This window comes from Pipistrellus hanaki (assembly GCF_964339955.1).
Source record: "Pipistrellus hanaki genome assembly, chromosome: 1".
NCBI classification, from domain to species: domain Eukaryota; kingdom Metazoa; phylum Chordata; class Mammalia; order Chiroptera; family Vespertilionidae; genus Pipistrellus; species Pipistrellus hanaki.
Window position 1 is genome coordinate 49,658,137 of NC_140503.1, and position 16,092 is coordinate 49,674,228.

The window sequence follows — 16,092 nt, forward strand, 5'->3', positions numbered from 1 at the left end:
AAAATAGAGATTCTTGTATTATCATTATTATTTATTAACTAGAGACCCAGTGCACAAAATTCATGCGAGGGGGGGGGGAGAGAAAGAGGAGGGATGGGATCTCTCAGCTTGGCCTGCACCTTCTCCAATCCAGGACCCCTTGGGGGATGTTCAATTGCCTCTCGCAATCTGGGACTACTGGCTTCTAACCACTCTCCTGCCTGCCTGCCTGGCCTGATCGCCCCTAACCACCTCTGCCTGCCTGCCAGATTGCCCCTAAATGCCTCTGCCTTGCCCCACACCCAGAACCCAGGATTCCCTTTTCTAGCCTATCGCAGGCACCCAGGACCCGGGCTGGCCACAGCCGCAGGGGACCTCAGGTTGGGTGGCTTGTCTCTCTCCCAGGCCGCAGACTGGCTGGTCCCCATACCTCTCTACTCAGTGTTGAATGTCTGAGCCATTACAGCATGATGGCATGAGGGCATGGTGACTATTTATATATTAGCTCTACCTATCTAATAAAAGAGTAATATGCAAATTAACCATCACTCCAACACACAAGATGGCCCACCCATGTGGTTAAAGATGGCCACCCCCATGTGGTCAAAGATGGTCATCACAAGATGGCCAGCAGGGGATGGCATTTGGGAGCAATCAGGCTTATAGGAGAGGGCAGTTAGGGATGACCAGGCCAGCAGAAGAGGGTAGTTGGGGGTGATCAGGCTTGCAGGGGAGGACAGTTGGGAGGACTTCGGCCTGCAGGGGAGGGCAGTTGGGGGGGGGGCAGAGAACCAGGCCTGTAGGGGACGACAGTTAGAGGCAACTAGGCCTACAGGGGAGGGCAGTTGGGGGCGATCAGGCCAGCAGGGGAGGGCAGTTAGGGGTAACCAGGCAGGGGATGACAGTTAGAGGCAACTAGACCTGCAGGGGAGGGCAGTTGGGGGCAACCAGGCCAGCAGGGGAGGGCAGTTAGGGGTAACCAAGCAGGCAGGCAAGGGAAGGCAGTTAGGAGTTACTGGGCCAGCAGAGGAGGGCAGTTAGGGGCAGGGGAGTAGTTAGGCGTCCATCAGGCTGGCAGGGGAGTAGTTAGGGGATTATCAGGCTGGCAGACAGGTGAGAAGTTGGGAGCCAGAAATCCTGGATTATGAGAGGGATTCCAGATTGGAGAGAGTGCAGGCTGGGCTGAGGGATACCCCTCCTCCCCCATGCACAAATTTTATTATATAGGATTGTATTATTTTCCATACAAACAACTGTAAATCTATTTTGCCCCATTCTGTACATTAAAAATGCATTTCCATTGCATAGTACAGCGTGAAGACTTCTCCATGCTAGTGAAACTCTTCATAAATATAATTTGAATGACTACATAATATTCTAGGCACTCTGCCACTCAAAATGTGGTCAGCAGCATGAGCATTACTGGAGCTTATTAACAACACAGAAATCTGCATTTTAGCAGAATCCCAAGTTGATTTATATGTACTTTAAAATGTGGGAAGCACTGTCCTCATACGCCAGTACATTGATTTGTATAATCTATACTCTTAAATATATGCTGGCAGTCATCTGGTAAACAGAAAAAAGCTTGAAGCATAGAGCGCAAGAAGTATCTCAGAAAATCACCATTTTTTATTCCAGAGGGAAATATCATCAGTAGTGATAATTAAAAATATGGGTTTACTGGCCCTGGCTGGGTGGCTCAGAAGGTTGAAGCATCAGTCCAATTCCTAATCAGGGCACATACAGGAGGCAACTGATCAATACTTCTCTCTCACATCAGTAAACATATTCTCAGGTGAGGATAAAAAAATTTTAAAAACATGGGGAACTGAAACAATATTTTTGAAGGACAAATTGGCAAAATAAAAATTCAAAGCCTTAAAATATTCATTACCTCTTAATCACTAATTCTAACTTTAGAAATTCATCCTATGGATACAATTGGAGATGTACAAAGAAATTTATGTAAAGAAAGTTGATCACAGAACTATTACATTAGTGACACATTGGAGGCCAAAAATAGGAGGTTCGTGGATAAATCCCATACATCCAGACAGTGGCCTACTATGCATCCTCTAAAAAAATAAAAATAAAAAAAATCAAGCTGCAGATTCATTCAGTAAGAGCTGCCAGACACAGAAGACTACATTCTGTATGAGTCTATTTACATGAACTTCCAGAAAAAAACTATGGTAATGGAAAGCAGATCAGAGGTTGTTAGGGGATGGGAGAGGGTGCTGATACAAAGGCCCATGTGGAAACTGTTGGGGGTGGTACAAATATTCTTCCATTTTGCAGGAAACATTTAGGAATAGATGAAAAAGTTAAAAATGTTAAATGAAAAAAAAGTTGACATTATAAAAATTATTTCCAGTTTAATTCAAATTTAAACTATGTTTATGGAAAAAGATATTCCTTGAAAAGTAGACAGTAGTTGACTGGGTGGTAGAGTTTATTGTGATTTTTTTGTACACTGTTCTGTATTTTCCAAATTTCTGTAATAAAAATGCATTAAGATATCAGAAAAAACATGGAAGGGAGATGCTTTGGAATAAATTCTAGAAAATTCTACGTATATTTCAGAAATAAATTATTGAGCAGAGATTCTCAGATCCTTAAGATGATGTGCACAAAGAACAGATGTTTGCCAAAACTGGTTTGGCTCAGTGGATAGAGTGTCGGTCTGCGACTGAAAGGTCCCAGGTTCGATTCCAGTCAAGGGCATGTACATTGGTTGTGGGCACATCCCCGGTGGGGGGTGTGCAGGAGGCAGCTGGTCGAGGTTTCTCTCTCATCGACATTTCTAGCTCTCTATCTCTCTCCCTTCCTCTCTGTAAAAAATCAATAAAATATATTAAAAAACAAACAAACAGATGTTTCCCCCTCTTTTCTAATATGCTGAGTACTGTAATAAAGAAGTACACAATAGATTCCTATATACTAATTGTCAAGAATTACATAAAAGTATTCTTCTTTTAATAGACAATCACTAGCTTAGACTGCAAAGGGACCTTGACAGATCATCTACCCCAAAGATTTCTAAATGTGGCCATTTATTGGAATCTTTAGGAACACTTAAAAAAAAATAGGTCCACTACCACATGCTGATTTAGTGAGCTTGTACTTCTAAAATGTTTCTGGAGCCTGTGCAGCAGGATTGAAAACCACAGCAAGATCCATAGAAATCAGTTATCTCCCTAGGATCGCAAAGCCAATTAGTGGCAGTATGACGACAAGAACCCAGGTCAGTGCTCAATGGAAGCAAAGCTCTCCCACACACCTAGCATTACCATCATCATAACAGTAACTCTATTATATTTAATGAGTGTTTACTGCATGTGAGACAGTGTGTAAAGGGCTTTATGTGCATCATTTCAGTTTATTCCCACAAGGATTCTATCTCAGAGACTTTGAATGACTTGCCCAAGGTTACTTGGCAAGTATATGATGGAGCCATGAGGAAAACCCAGGCTAGCCTTACTTTGTGTGAAGGACATATTGTTAATTACTAAATATTGTTATTATTAACCTATTTTACTGCCTCTCAATTTCTGATGATCTATAACTGGCTTCAGTAAACTATGACCCAGCAGCTGGCTATCTATTTTTGTAAATAAAATTTTATTGGAAGAGCCAGCCCATTTGTTGATGTATTGTCTATAGCTGCTCTTCTGCTTCAATGGCAGAGTTGAGCAGTTGCGACATAGGGCCCACAAAGCTGAACATATTGATTTACCTGGCCATTTACACAGAAAATTTTCAAACCTCTGATCTATAAGAAGATGAAGAGGAAACATGTAACTTTTCCCCTTAAAATTCTATTTGAATAATAAAACTGTGGAAGAAGTAAGGCCTCAAAGGAGCGGTCTATAGATTCCATGATCCACAAGTGAGTACAATGCATACTAAAATATTAGCATCAGTATCTTAAGATTTAATTTTCCCCCCCAAAAAATGTTAAAGTGCTGAAAACAGTGAGAATGTCAAAGGCAAAAGGACATCTTTTTAAGTATTTAAATAGAGGAAGGACCATGCTGGCTTTTTATATCTATCACACTTACTGTAATCTCCTTTGTGCCATAATTTAATACAAAGAACAATGTTTATAGTTCATATATATGTGATATATACATATTTATAAGTGAATATATACCAAGAAATAGGATGGGCCACAAATATACTAAGTCATCTAGTTTTAATATATAACTGTAAAAAAAATCTGAGGGAAGAATCTGAAAATCATTTCAAATTAACATTATGTGTCAATATCCATACTTCAAAGCAGGGTCAAGTCAAATTTCTGGAAAACCTTCCTCAACATCAGCCCATTTAGAATATTTTCTTCTCTATACTCTTCTCAAATCAGTGTTTAAACCAGGAGTCTGCAAACTTTTTTTTATAAAGGGCCAGTTAGTAAATATTTTCAGCTTTGTGGGCCATGACTCTCTTTTGCCAGTGACTCAAAACTGCTATTACTTCCATGCAAAAGCAACCATAGACAATCCTATATAATAAAAGGCTAATATGCAAATAGACAGAATGGCAGAATGACCAGTCAATATGACACACACTAACCTCCTGGTGATCAGTGCACTCCCACAGGGGGAGTGCTGCTCAGCTAGAGGGCCGGGCTCACAGTTGGCGAGTGCAATGGCGGTGACAGGAGCCTCTCTTGCCTCTGAAGCAGCGCTAAGGATGTCTGCTAAGGATGGCCTGGGGAGTGGGCCTAAACAGTCAGTCAAACATCCCCCAAGGGCTCCCAAAGGGACCCCCACTCCCGAGTGCACAAATTTCCTGCACTCAGCCTCTAGTATGTAAATAAATAAGGTTTGAAAGTGTTCTATTAAAATTTTTTTGTAAAAACAGGCAGCCCTGGCAGGTATGGCTTGGTTGGTTGGAGTGTCATCCTGTACAATTCTTGGTCAGGGCCCTGCCCAGGCTGTGGATTCAATTCCCAGATTGGGGTACATGTGAAAAGCAACAGCTCAATGTTTTTTTTTTTTTTTTTATCTCTCTCAAATAAATAAATTAAAAAACCAAACAAACCCAAAAGCATATCCTTTAGTGGGGATTGGAAAAAAAAAACAAAATACATTCTGTAAAAGAATAAAAAATAAAAATTGGCAGTGGGCTGGATTTGGTCCATGGCCTATAATTTGCCAGCTCTTGGCTTTAAATCATACAATAGATTCTTACCATATATTTAGCCTTATATTAGTATGTTCAGATATTTATTAACTATATCTAAATGTGTATAATGAACAATTTAATTTGTTTTAGCTATTTTGTCCTCTAATTGTCTTACAGACTATAGACTTCCCTTACAAGCACTGTGGGGAGAAATGTAATTTTTTTTTAATATGTAGACCCTAATATAGTGTGGTATAATAGAAAACATAGTTTTTGAATCAGCTTTGTATGGTTTCCTTCTAGGGATGCTGTGAGAATTAAATGAGATAACATACATAAAGTCCCAACATAGCAGTTAGAACACAGCTGACACTAAATAATAAATGCATAATACCCTTTAATTTCCCGATACTTTCACACATGGCAAATGAGTGTAATTTAACACCTGAATGTTGATAAATACCTTGTTCTGCCTCTAGATGAAACCTTGATATCTTTTTGGGAGGATTCATCATCTGATTTCATGTCATCTGATGAAGGAGGTTCATGAAGGTTTTCATCTTTCTCTTTGTTTTCAGTCTTGATTTCTGCTGGAACAACAGTTCCAGACTGACTTTGCAAGCCACCTAACAAAGAGTCAAAGAAACAAAATAAACATCCAGATGCATGAATTAAAACTAAGTCAGTAAAACACTATTGAGAAGGTAAATACTCTTAGCTGTCAGAGGGCTATGAGGGAAATATGAAGATGTAGGGAAATATACTATTTAGAGCTGGGGAGAGCATGCCCACAAATCTTAAGAGAAAACATTTTTTTTTAAAGCATCTGGATTTAGAAGAACAAGCTGGCCTTGATGGTCCATATAATGGTAACTTTTAGGCACTATGTAACAAATGAACAAGGTTATGACAAACTTGATGGAGTTTTAGACACTGACTTCTAAGATTCTGCCAAGGAAATATTAACACTTTCGTGAATAAACACGATAAAATAGGCGTCATGGTTAAATAAAACCGGGAGGACTTTACTTTGGTATCCTTAATATTAGCTATAGATTTGTACTTATAATATTTATAAGCTCTATTACAATATTTACCAGTTTGCTTTTTAACAGAGCTATTCCTACAACTGAACTATTTCTGAACAACAGCTCCTCTCATTCAGAGCTCTCTACATACTCAGACATATCATTCCCAGTGCCTCTAGGGACCATGAAGACTCAGTCATGAGGGGAAGTGATTAAAGAAGACAGACACACAGAAGCAAGAGCAGGTAAGAAAAAGACAGGTAAAAACTGAAGAACACTTTGTAAGTGGTTCTATCTATCAGTTCTATAATTTACCCAGCCAAATGGGCTGAATGGAACCTTCAGCAGCACTACTGTTTGGAATTCTCCCACTAAAGATGACTTTTGAGTCACAGATATGAATCCGCCTGTGAGAAAGGTGACTGCTCCAATGCAATCAATCTCTGTCTGTATTATTACGAAAAACAAACAATACCTCTATAATTTTCTTGTGTTTTATGGTTCAAATCTGTGCTTGAAGCAGTGACTGTACTAGACAGGACTGAATGATTGCCATTGAGACTGACAGAGTCTTCTCGATGAGTTCCAACCTAAAGTTAAAAAAAGAAGTCAAGACAGTTCAGGGGCAATAATTGTTTAAATTCTTTCAGTGGGTTTATTAGGGACAACAATAGGACTCATCTGAATTTAGCAACTTTTCTGGATTGTGGATTTCAAATGACTTGATAGTTTAAATTTATTTTAAAAATTTCACTAAAAAATTGTAACCTCTAATTTTAACATCTCACAGGATTATAGCAAATGAGCTAATAGAGATAGAGTACTCTGGAAGCCATAAAACACTACACATAATCAGACCTATCAATAATCCCTCTAAACTGATCTGAAAACCTTATCCAAATGCCATTTAAATACTGGGTGGAGCAAAGGTAGGCTTATAGTTGTTAGCATGTAAAACACAGTTTATTCTTATTTATTTATTAACTAGAGACCTGGTGCACGAATTCATGCACCAGTAGGGTTCCTCGGCCTGGCCTGTGGGATTGGGCTGAAATCAGCTCTCTGACATCCCCCCAGTGTTCCTGGATTACAAGAGGGTGCAGGACAGGCAGAGAGACCCTACTGGTGAATGATTGGGGTTAGGGTGGGACGCGGGAGGTTGCCCAACTGGGGTGGGACTGTGGGAGGGCTCCAGGGCATGTCTGGCCCATCTTGCTCAGTCCCGATTGGCCAAACACCATCAGCAAGCTAACCTACCAGTTGGAGCATCTGTCTTCTAGTGATCAGTGCACGTCATAGTGACTGGTCAATGGGTCAACTATCTGCCCCTTGGTGGTCAGTACATGTCATAGTGAGCAGTTGAACAGCCTTAGCATATCATTAGCATGTTATGCTTTGATTGGCTGAATGGCAGACTGGACACTTAGCATATTAGGCTTTTATTATATAGGATTATTGTATTATTTTCCACACAAACAACTGAAAACCTACATTGCCTCACCCTGTAAAGGGTGCATGAGTTTGCATTTAAGAAAATATTGCTAGATTCCAAGTAATAATAATATTTATTTTTACTCTGGCATGCTCTTTCCTCACACAAACAGATAGTTCTTGTTTTTTCTTTGTCTAAATACCTGGCCTCAAACATTTTTAAAGAGCAAATGACAATACAAAAATGCCATATATTTTTATTCCCTGTTTTATCCAAATTTATACAAGTCACAATTAACCACTGTTTTCAATAAATCCTTCAATCCCAGTCAATTGCCGAACTCTGAATTCCTCGAGTAATAAAATATAGCTTTATATCTTTAACTAGTAGCCCTGCGCACAAGTCTGTGTGCCAGTAGCTCTGCAGGGCCTGGCCACTCCACGCCTGCTGCCCAGAGGCTCTCCGTGGCCCAGAGGCCAATCTGTGGCCAGGCGTGCAATGCTTGCCTCGTTGCCAGGGTGACAAAGCAGTGTTCTGCACCCCAGCCTGGCCAGAGGCCCTTCTGCAGCTAGGAGTGGAACGCTTGCCTCGTTGCTGCAGCGACAAAGCAAGCATTCAGCCAGGCTGCTCACACTGCCTGCTCTCAGAGGCCGCCCCCCTGGGACTGGGGAACTCTGGCAGGGCTGAGAGGACTAGGCACTGCCATCTTGTGGCTATGGGTGCTGCCATCTTTGTGACGGAGTGACAGTTAATTTGCATATTACCCTTTTATTAGATAGGATGACTTTGTATGGATTTATACCCTAAGAGGTATAAATATATCCCTTTGCTTTCTTATGAACTAAACAAAAGAAAGCAAAGTTTTAGGCAATGCAGACCATTTGGATAGTGGACCTAACTATATCAGGTCTTCCACCACTCTTTTAAAAAATTGTCTGTCTTCTACCTATATCCTTATTCTTATCTTTAATGCAGTTTTAAAAAACCCATTTAATGTATTTCATACTACTTTTAAAATTACTTGAAGATTAGTCATTATTGAGGATTAGTTGTATCACTACTCTCTTAGGTGATCAAGCATGACTCTATTCTTTTTCTAAACCACACAATTTCATCATGCATTAGAACAATAAAATCTTAAAGTTGGGAAGAAACAACATCCCCTTCCAAAACCTTCCCCAAGCCTTTAGATCCCGCCCAACACCCCCAAAACAACAACAACAACAACAACAAACACCTGAGAAAAATCTGAAGAACTAAACCTAACAATCAGTGCAAAAGAGGGTTGTGAAAATTATATTCGAGAGAAAAATTATTCTCAAAATATTTCATGATATTCTGTCTCTAGGGTATCCTAGTCATGTTTATTCTTAGCACATAGGATGCTGTCTTGCTAGCTATGCACTTATTGCTCAAAGATCTAAGAGGAAGGTCAGTTCAATAATCCCATTTTATAAAAAGTTATGGTATAAATACAATATATAACAGCATATTCTTTGGGACTTTAAAGCCTATTCTAAAGATAAAATATCACTAAAACAATTTGACTGGCAGAAGAAATCATTGCAGGATAAAGTAAAAAGCTAATATTTCCTTATTCTTATAATAATCTTAAAACAAAACTTTCTGTGGTCTTTGGTAATATTTGTTAATTCTGCTCTTAGTGTTTTGAGCTATCATGCCAAGTACTTTAAATTAACCATTAAAAATTAAAAAATTTAAACGTAAATTTACTACACGGGGAATTCACTTTATAGCTCTTTAAGAAAGTAATGAGTGGACAGTTAAAAACAAAATTTTCACTCATTTGAGTGATGATGCATCTGCTAAATTATTATTTCTTTTTATTTAATTATGATAGTAATTCTTTGATTTTCTGAATCTCTACTAATAAAATGCTCTATCACCTCCTTTCTGATGAAAGGTTTGGCTGACAAAGGATCAGTATCTAAACAATAAATTTTAGTGAATTTGCTTTTCCCTGAAGGAAAACCAGAAAGGTTGCTTGATTTGTTTTGGGAATAAATGCCAGCAAATATTTTTGTCTCTATGGAGTACTATAAACTATTTTTTCCATACCAATCTACATCATTGGCTTCCAAAAGAAAAAAAAAAAATCAAAGCTTTAAAAATTGGCCTCAGACTAACAAAACATGTGAAGTCTGCAGTTTTTCATGTTAATGAAGTTAGCAGGAACTTTTTCTTTGTAACTTGATTCCCTTTACAAATGGCCCTCATATATTTTCTGGAGAATTTGACTTTTACAGTTCTTATAGTTGTCTTTAACCCTTGCTCACCTTGGCTGCCATATCCTCTCTTTAATCTGCAGTTACCCATTCATATGGCTCTGTCTACACACACACAACAGGTGTATAAACAGTTCTTTGTCTGGCCCAGAGCGCTGAGGCCAGCCAGATAGGACCCTGTTTAATTGTTCATCTCGTTAGCATACAGCTGACAGACTGCTTATAGGGAGAGTAGCAGGGGAAAGCAAACCCTTAGGCCTGCTATGCTCAAAGTTTCAATTATTATGAAGAACTCCATGTCAGAATAAAAGCCCATCCCATTAAATAACATCTTCCTGCATTCTCAATCTTCACAATCTGCCTGGCCTTACTTTGGTGGAAGTACCCTTCAAGAAACCTGTTTTCATTTCATTTGGCCAAAGGCTTTAGCACCCATGATGAAAAAATGTTAAATCTAATTAGTTGATGAATAAGGGGTCTTGTGAATTAAGGAACAGACTGAAAGAGAACTCAGAATGAATGAATTCCCCCCTGATTCTGAATTCTATTATAATAATTTGTACTGTTCACTGAACACTAATGATTTAAATTAATCAGTACTAATCTACAGACTGATGAAAGGATCTTTATGTATTGTATACATTTTGTTTTACCTAAAGAGGGGATTTATGCTAGAAATAGCAGAATTCCACTTGTTATGGTTCCTTTTAGTGATATTTCCGTAATACAGAACCTGTAAGATTTTTAAACTTTAAAGAAATGCTGCCATTTTGAACAATTTTAAATTTAAAAACTGTATCAAAATCCTTAAACACTTTAATGTGGTCTTAATAAAAGTATTTTTTTTTAAATTGCACATTTGAGAAAAAATAGGTAAGAACAAGTAAAATACAGTTAAAAATAAACTCCTTCAATTCAGTTGAAACCTAGGCAAACAGTTCTTACAGTATATAAATTTATACCAATTAGACTAAATACTATTTAAATATAAAGTTAAAATGACTCCATATTTATTTTGATAAGTGAGAAAAATGCTAATTTTAAACAAAATATCTTATTTGCTTTAGTCTTTAACAATTTAATCTGAAATATCTTAGAATTTAGAAAAAACAGTCTCTCTAACTGCATTAGGATTTGAAAAACAGACATGATTTATATTTTAAAATCATATAAAGTAGCTTTAAATTTCATGAGTTAATGTTATTTATTTTGTTCTCAGAAAACAAATACCACAGATCTCCAACCACAGCTTAAACAACAAACCCAAAGCAATTTAAAAAAAAAAAGAGAAGAAAAATACCACAGATCTCTCCAACCACAGCTTAAACAACAAAACCCCAAAGCAATAAAAAAAAAAAAAAAAAAAAAAAAAAGGAAAGGGAAAAAAAAGAAATGCTTGGATTAAATTTCCCCATGACTTGTATCGATAAAATAAAAATCAAAAGACCTCATGGATGGAATTTTATCCAATGTCATAAATAAGGAACTTTTTAAGATTTGCACCAAGCTTCCATTAATACAAAAAGCTCCTAATCTAACTTAGTTTGAAGTTGAAATCATTGAGGAATAACTGAGTACTTTGTGTGAAAGATACAATGCTATAATGGATCTATCTCAATGGGCCCCAGTATTTTAGATATTACAGCCATAAATAGATGTGATGTATAATAACTTTATATTGTGGAAACCTCTTTGTAATGCCCAAATGAAATTAGGGATTCTACTCCTTTTTAGTTTTCTACTTCATACAATCATTGTTTTCTGTCAATAGTTTATTCCAAGAGTTTATTCTTATACTACATAAATGGGAGCAAAACTATAGTCCAATGTTGACATTTTAATAGTTCTAAAAACCCTGATTTTGTGTCTTAAAACTTAAATGATATATCAATCACATCCCAATAAGAGTGCCTGAAGAAAAGTCTTAAGTTTTATACTTGCCTTAAACAAATATGGAGAATAAAAAATAAAGAGAATAGAAAATTAAGTAAATGAAAATGTTAACCACATTAAAAAAATAAGAGCAAATATTAAAACTATGCCAGGCTGGTTACTCTAAATATATCCTTTTTTTTAAAGTTTCTTTTTTCCAATATAATAATCGTTCAGGAAATTCAATTTTGTGTGTATATTAGATAGCCAAAGTATGTTAAAAAGCTGTCTGTAGTTGAAACCTCACTTAATTCTCAACTTCGATATAATCAAGTCTATTCAGTTAAAAGAAACAACAGTCAAAATGAAGTCTTTTGACAGTGAGTCCTATTAATACATATTTTTGTCAGATGGTAGTCTTCTCATCTCCTTGGTATGAAATATAAAAATCTTTTTCTGGAACTAAAAAAAGCAGACAATTATCTCTTCTATAAGATGGATAATAGTTTGGTGAAGACCAAGGGACGGGGAGGCCAGGTTGGGTGGAGGTGGGCAAAGTGGGATAAAAAGGAGGACACCTGCAATAATGTCAACATTAATTTTTTTAATTAAAAAATACAGTAAGACTGATCTACAAATCAATACTATCAGCTGTGGATGACCTTATTGACACAACCTTGTTGTAACTAAAGACAATGTAAAGAAAGGGTCTTAGCAACAAGGCTATGTTCTTGACCAAGGACACTATTCTGGTTGACCCGTCCACCATGTAGTTCTAACATCACAAGTAATCTTTTTGTTTTTGTTTTTTTACATTTTTTATTTTATTTAGTCTGTAAGGGAAAACCTGGTTGGTAGCCTTCTACACATGACCTGACTGAGCATTGAAAGCAAAACCTAAGTATGTGCCCCAACAGGGAATCAAACATGCTACCTTTAGTGTATGGGATGACACTCCAACCAACTGAGCCACCCAGCCAAGGCTACATCACAAGTGATCTTGATAGCACTGCAGGTTGGGAACTGAGTTCCCTCTACCACATTTATCCTGTCATCAACTCTTATTCTTCCACTCCCAGTACATGCTGGCTCACCTCAAATATTCTGCTTCAATACAACTTCCAAATTACTCATTAAAACAATATAAGCAGCCTGGTGAGTATTGCTCAGTGGCTGAATGTCGACCTATGAATCAGGAAGTCACCAGTTCGATTCCTGGTCAGGGCATATGTCCAGGTTGTGGCTTCAGTCCCTGGTAAAGGCATGTATAGGACGCAACCAATCGATGTTGTTTTCTTCCTCCCTCCCTCCCTCCCTCCCTCCCTCCCTCCCTCCCTCCCTCCCTCCCTCCCTCCCTCCCTCCCTCCCTCCCTCCCTCCCTTCCTCTATATCTAAAATCAATAAAGACATGTTTAAAAATAAAATAAAACAATATAAGCAAAAAATTTCAGGCTCAAAAAAAAAAAAAAAAAAAAAAGGTAAGTTAAAAAAAAGCTTGCTAACCCTGATTTCCTGTACTGGGAAGATAATTTATGTTCTACATTGGGTATTGGGAAGGTATGGGCAGTAGGTCAAGTCTGGTCTGCCTTTTTTTTTTTTTTTTTTTTTTTTTAAATAAATAAAGGAACGCTTCTTTGTAAATAAAGTTTTACTGAAACACAGCCACACCCATTTGTTTTTGTAATATCTATGTCTTCACTTTCACTTTACAAAGTCAGAGTTAAATAGCTGTAACAGAGATCACATAGCTTAATATTTCACAAAACTGAAATATTTACTGTTTTATAGGGAAAGTATGCTGACCTTCTAAATTCTAGGAAAAAAGCAATATCATATTTAAAGCTTGCAATTAGGATGGTGATTTACAATAAATGCCCATTAGGACAAAATCCACTACAACAAAAATATTATCTGAATGTTCTGTGGAATTACTGAAATAGTATTTATGCTTATTAGAATAATTCTATCTCTGCAAGAAAACAAATAGAATGATGAAAAGTAAATATTTTTGAGTGGCAACCTCACAAATTCTATAGGTGATATAGAATTACTGATAAACTGATATTTCTGTGGTTACTTTGTAATTTTGACCATATGACCTCCATTTTTAGGAGCCTAAAACAAATACTAACTTATGATCACACAGAGGAAAAGTATATGAACTCCAGAAAGTTAAACAAGAAAAAAAAAAAGGTAATGCCAGAAAGTAAAACTGTGTCATTTTTTCAGTTACAATATATGGAATAAAAGCAGGAGATAACTCTTAGAGATGGCTGTCTATAGTTACAATTATGTCCTCCCAAATCACACACCCTCCAAGAATATGAAAATAATTGAATCCATATAGGTGGGTTCTGATGGAAAAATCCTCAGACATGGATAGAAACACTAGGATAAGAGTCTTCCTCCTTGGCTGGATGGGGGTTACATCTGTAATGATGTCAATAATAATAAAATATAATTAAAAAAAAAACAACCACAAAACAGTTTTCCTCAATAGTATGCCTAAGACTTAATTAGGAGAGTCACCAGCAGACTGATCTTTATTTTACTCCACCCTCTGGTCATTTTGCTGACACTGAGAAATGAGGATTCACAGCTAAAAGTTCATTTCAGGAAGACAAGTGAAATACTGACTCACCTTAGTGTCAAACTTTATAAGTTAATACTTTATATTTTGAGGGCAAGCCTGGCAAAAACATCTAAATCTCCACCTCTACTAGAGATTGTGTCTGAATCGGGAGGATATAGTTGATGATGTCTAGCAGATTTTTACCAGCTCTGTGTCCTCTCAGAGAGTTATAAGCACTGAATGGAAGACCGTGATGGACACATTAAGCAATACCTTGGCTTAGTTGTTGTGGGATAATGCTGCTGCTCAGACAAAGCCAGATGTTTCAGAAAACTTTTTTTTCTTGATTCCTTTGTAAAAAATATCTCTGGCAGCCCTTTTGTTCATGCTCTGAAGTAGGCAGCAAATTCCTAGAGAATATATGTGGCTACTTTCTTAATTAAAAGCTTCAGGGCGATTATCTAATGAAACAATTTCCCCTTTATTAGTACATGTCCTTTAAAATGTACTGGATTTCTAGATGGCTTTAAAGGAATGGATTTAAAAAAAATCCCTTCCCAACTAATATCCAAAGTTGATAAATACAAAAACAAAACAACAAAAAGTTGGTAAAAACTACCTTCTAGCCCTGGCCTTCAGGGCTCATTGATTAGAGCATCGGCCTAATGATTGAAGGGTCTTAGGTTCAATTCTTGGTCAAGGGCACAAGCCTAGGTTGCAGGTTCAATCCCCCACCCCGTTGAATTTCTTTCTCTTTCTCCCCTCTTCCCCTTCTACTCTCTCTAAAAGTCAATGGGAAAAAAATCCTCAGGTGCGGATTAACAACAACAACAACAACAACAACAACAAAACACACATCCAAAAACAAAACAGAAACCCCCCCGCCCACAGGTTCTATTTTGTACAAATAAAGGAACCCATTTTTTTGAAATAAACGTTTATTGGAACATAGGCACACCCATTTTAATTGGGAAGAATCAGATATCCTATCTACTAAAAGAGTAATATGCAAATTGTGGCACCTCTGCTACACTCACAGAGTAATATGCAAATTGTGGCACCTCTGCTACACTCACAAGGCACGCCCACCAGCCATTCAGGAGCAAGTATGCAAATTAACCCAACCAAGATGGTTGCGGCCACAGAGTGAGCAGGAGGCTTGGGTTTCCCCTGCAATTGAGGAGGCCAAGCTTTCCGCACACCCTGGCTGGCCCTGGACTCTACTCAAGGCTATAAAGTTTTAATTATAGAAGATAAATAGAACCCAACAAAAATGGTGGCAGCCACGGAGCTGGAGAGAGCAGAAGACCTGAGTTGCCCCCAGTGATAGAGGAAGCCAAGCTTCTACAGCCCTGGCCTGCCTTGGCCTCTGCTTAAGGCTACAAAGTTTCAATTATAGAAGGTAAATAAATGCCAGATACCAGGGCCTCCACTTGGGTTGCCAGGGGGTGTGACTGGCCTGCAAACCACCATAGGCTCCTACCCAGGCTGCCCCATGCCTCAAGGGAACCCCCACCCCGATCCGGGACACTTTTCAGGGCAACTCAGCTGACCGCCACCCATGCACCAGGCCTCTATCCTATCTAATAGAAGAGTGATATGCAAATTGACCAAAACTCCAACACACAAGATGGCTACCCCCATGTGGACACAAGATGGCCTGCAGGAGAGGGCAGTTGGGGGGGGGGGGTCCCCAGGCCTGCAGAGGAGGGCAGTTAGGGATGACCAGGCCTGCAGAGGAGGGCAGTTATGGGTGACCAGGCCTGCAGGGGAGGGCAGTTAGGGGGGGGACCCAGGCCTGCAGAAGAGGGCAGTTAGGGGCAAACAGAC

At 38.2% G+C, this 16,092-nt stretch overlaps 3 protein-coding genes across 9 annotated transcripts in view; 1 reads left to right on the plus strand and 2 right to left on the minus strand.

Annotated features, from left to right (window-relative positions):
- CGNL1 (cingulin like 1) overlaps positions 1-16,092 on the minus strand; it is a 526,252-nt gene that overhangs the window by 224,338 nt on the left and 285,822 nt on the right. The window lies entirely within an intron of this gene.
- LOC311619811 (histone-lysine N-methyltransferase SETMAR-like) overlaps positions 1-16,092 on the plus strand; it is a 136,466-nt gene that overhangs the window by 54,526 nt on the left and 65,848 nt on the right. The window lies entirely within an intron of this gene.
- TCF12 (transcription factor 12) overlaps positions 1-16,092 on the minus strand; it is a 310,815-nt gene that overhangs the window by 8,941 nt on the left and 285,782 nt on the right. For all 7 annotated transcript variants that reach the window (XM_084877301.1, XM_084877299.1, XM_084877300.1 and 4 more), the window contains 2 exons: positions 6,616-6,730; positions 5,576-5,738 (listed from right to left, as the gene is read on the minus strand). In XM_084877301.1, coding sequence (XP_084733427.1) covers positions 5,576-5,738; positions 6,616-6,730 — 278 coding nt within the window. The remainder of the gene's footprint in view (positions 1-5,575; positions 5,739-6,615; positions 6,731-16,092) is intronic.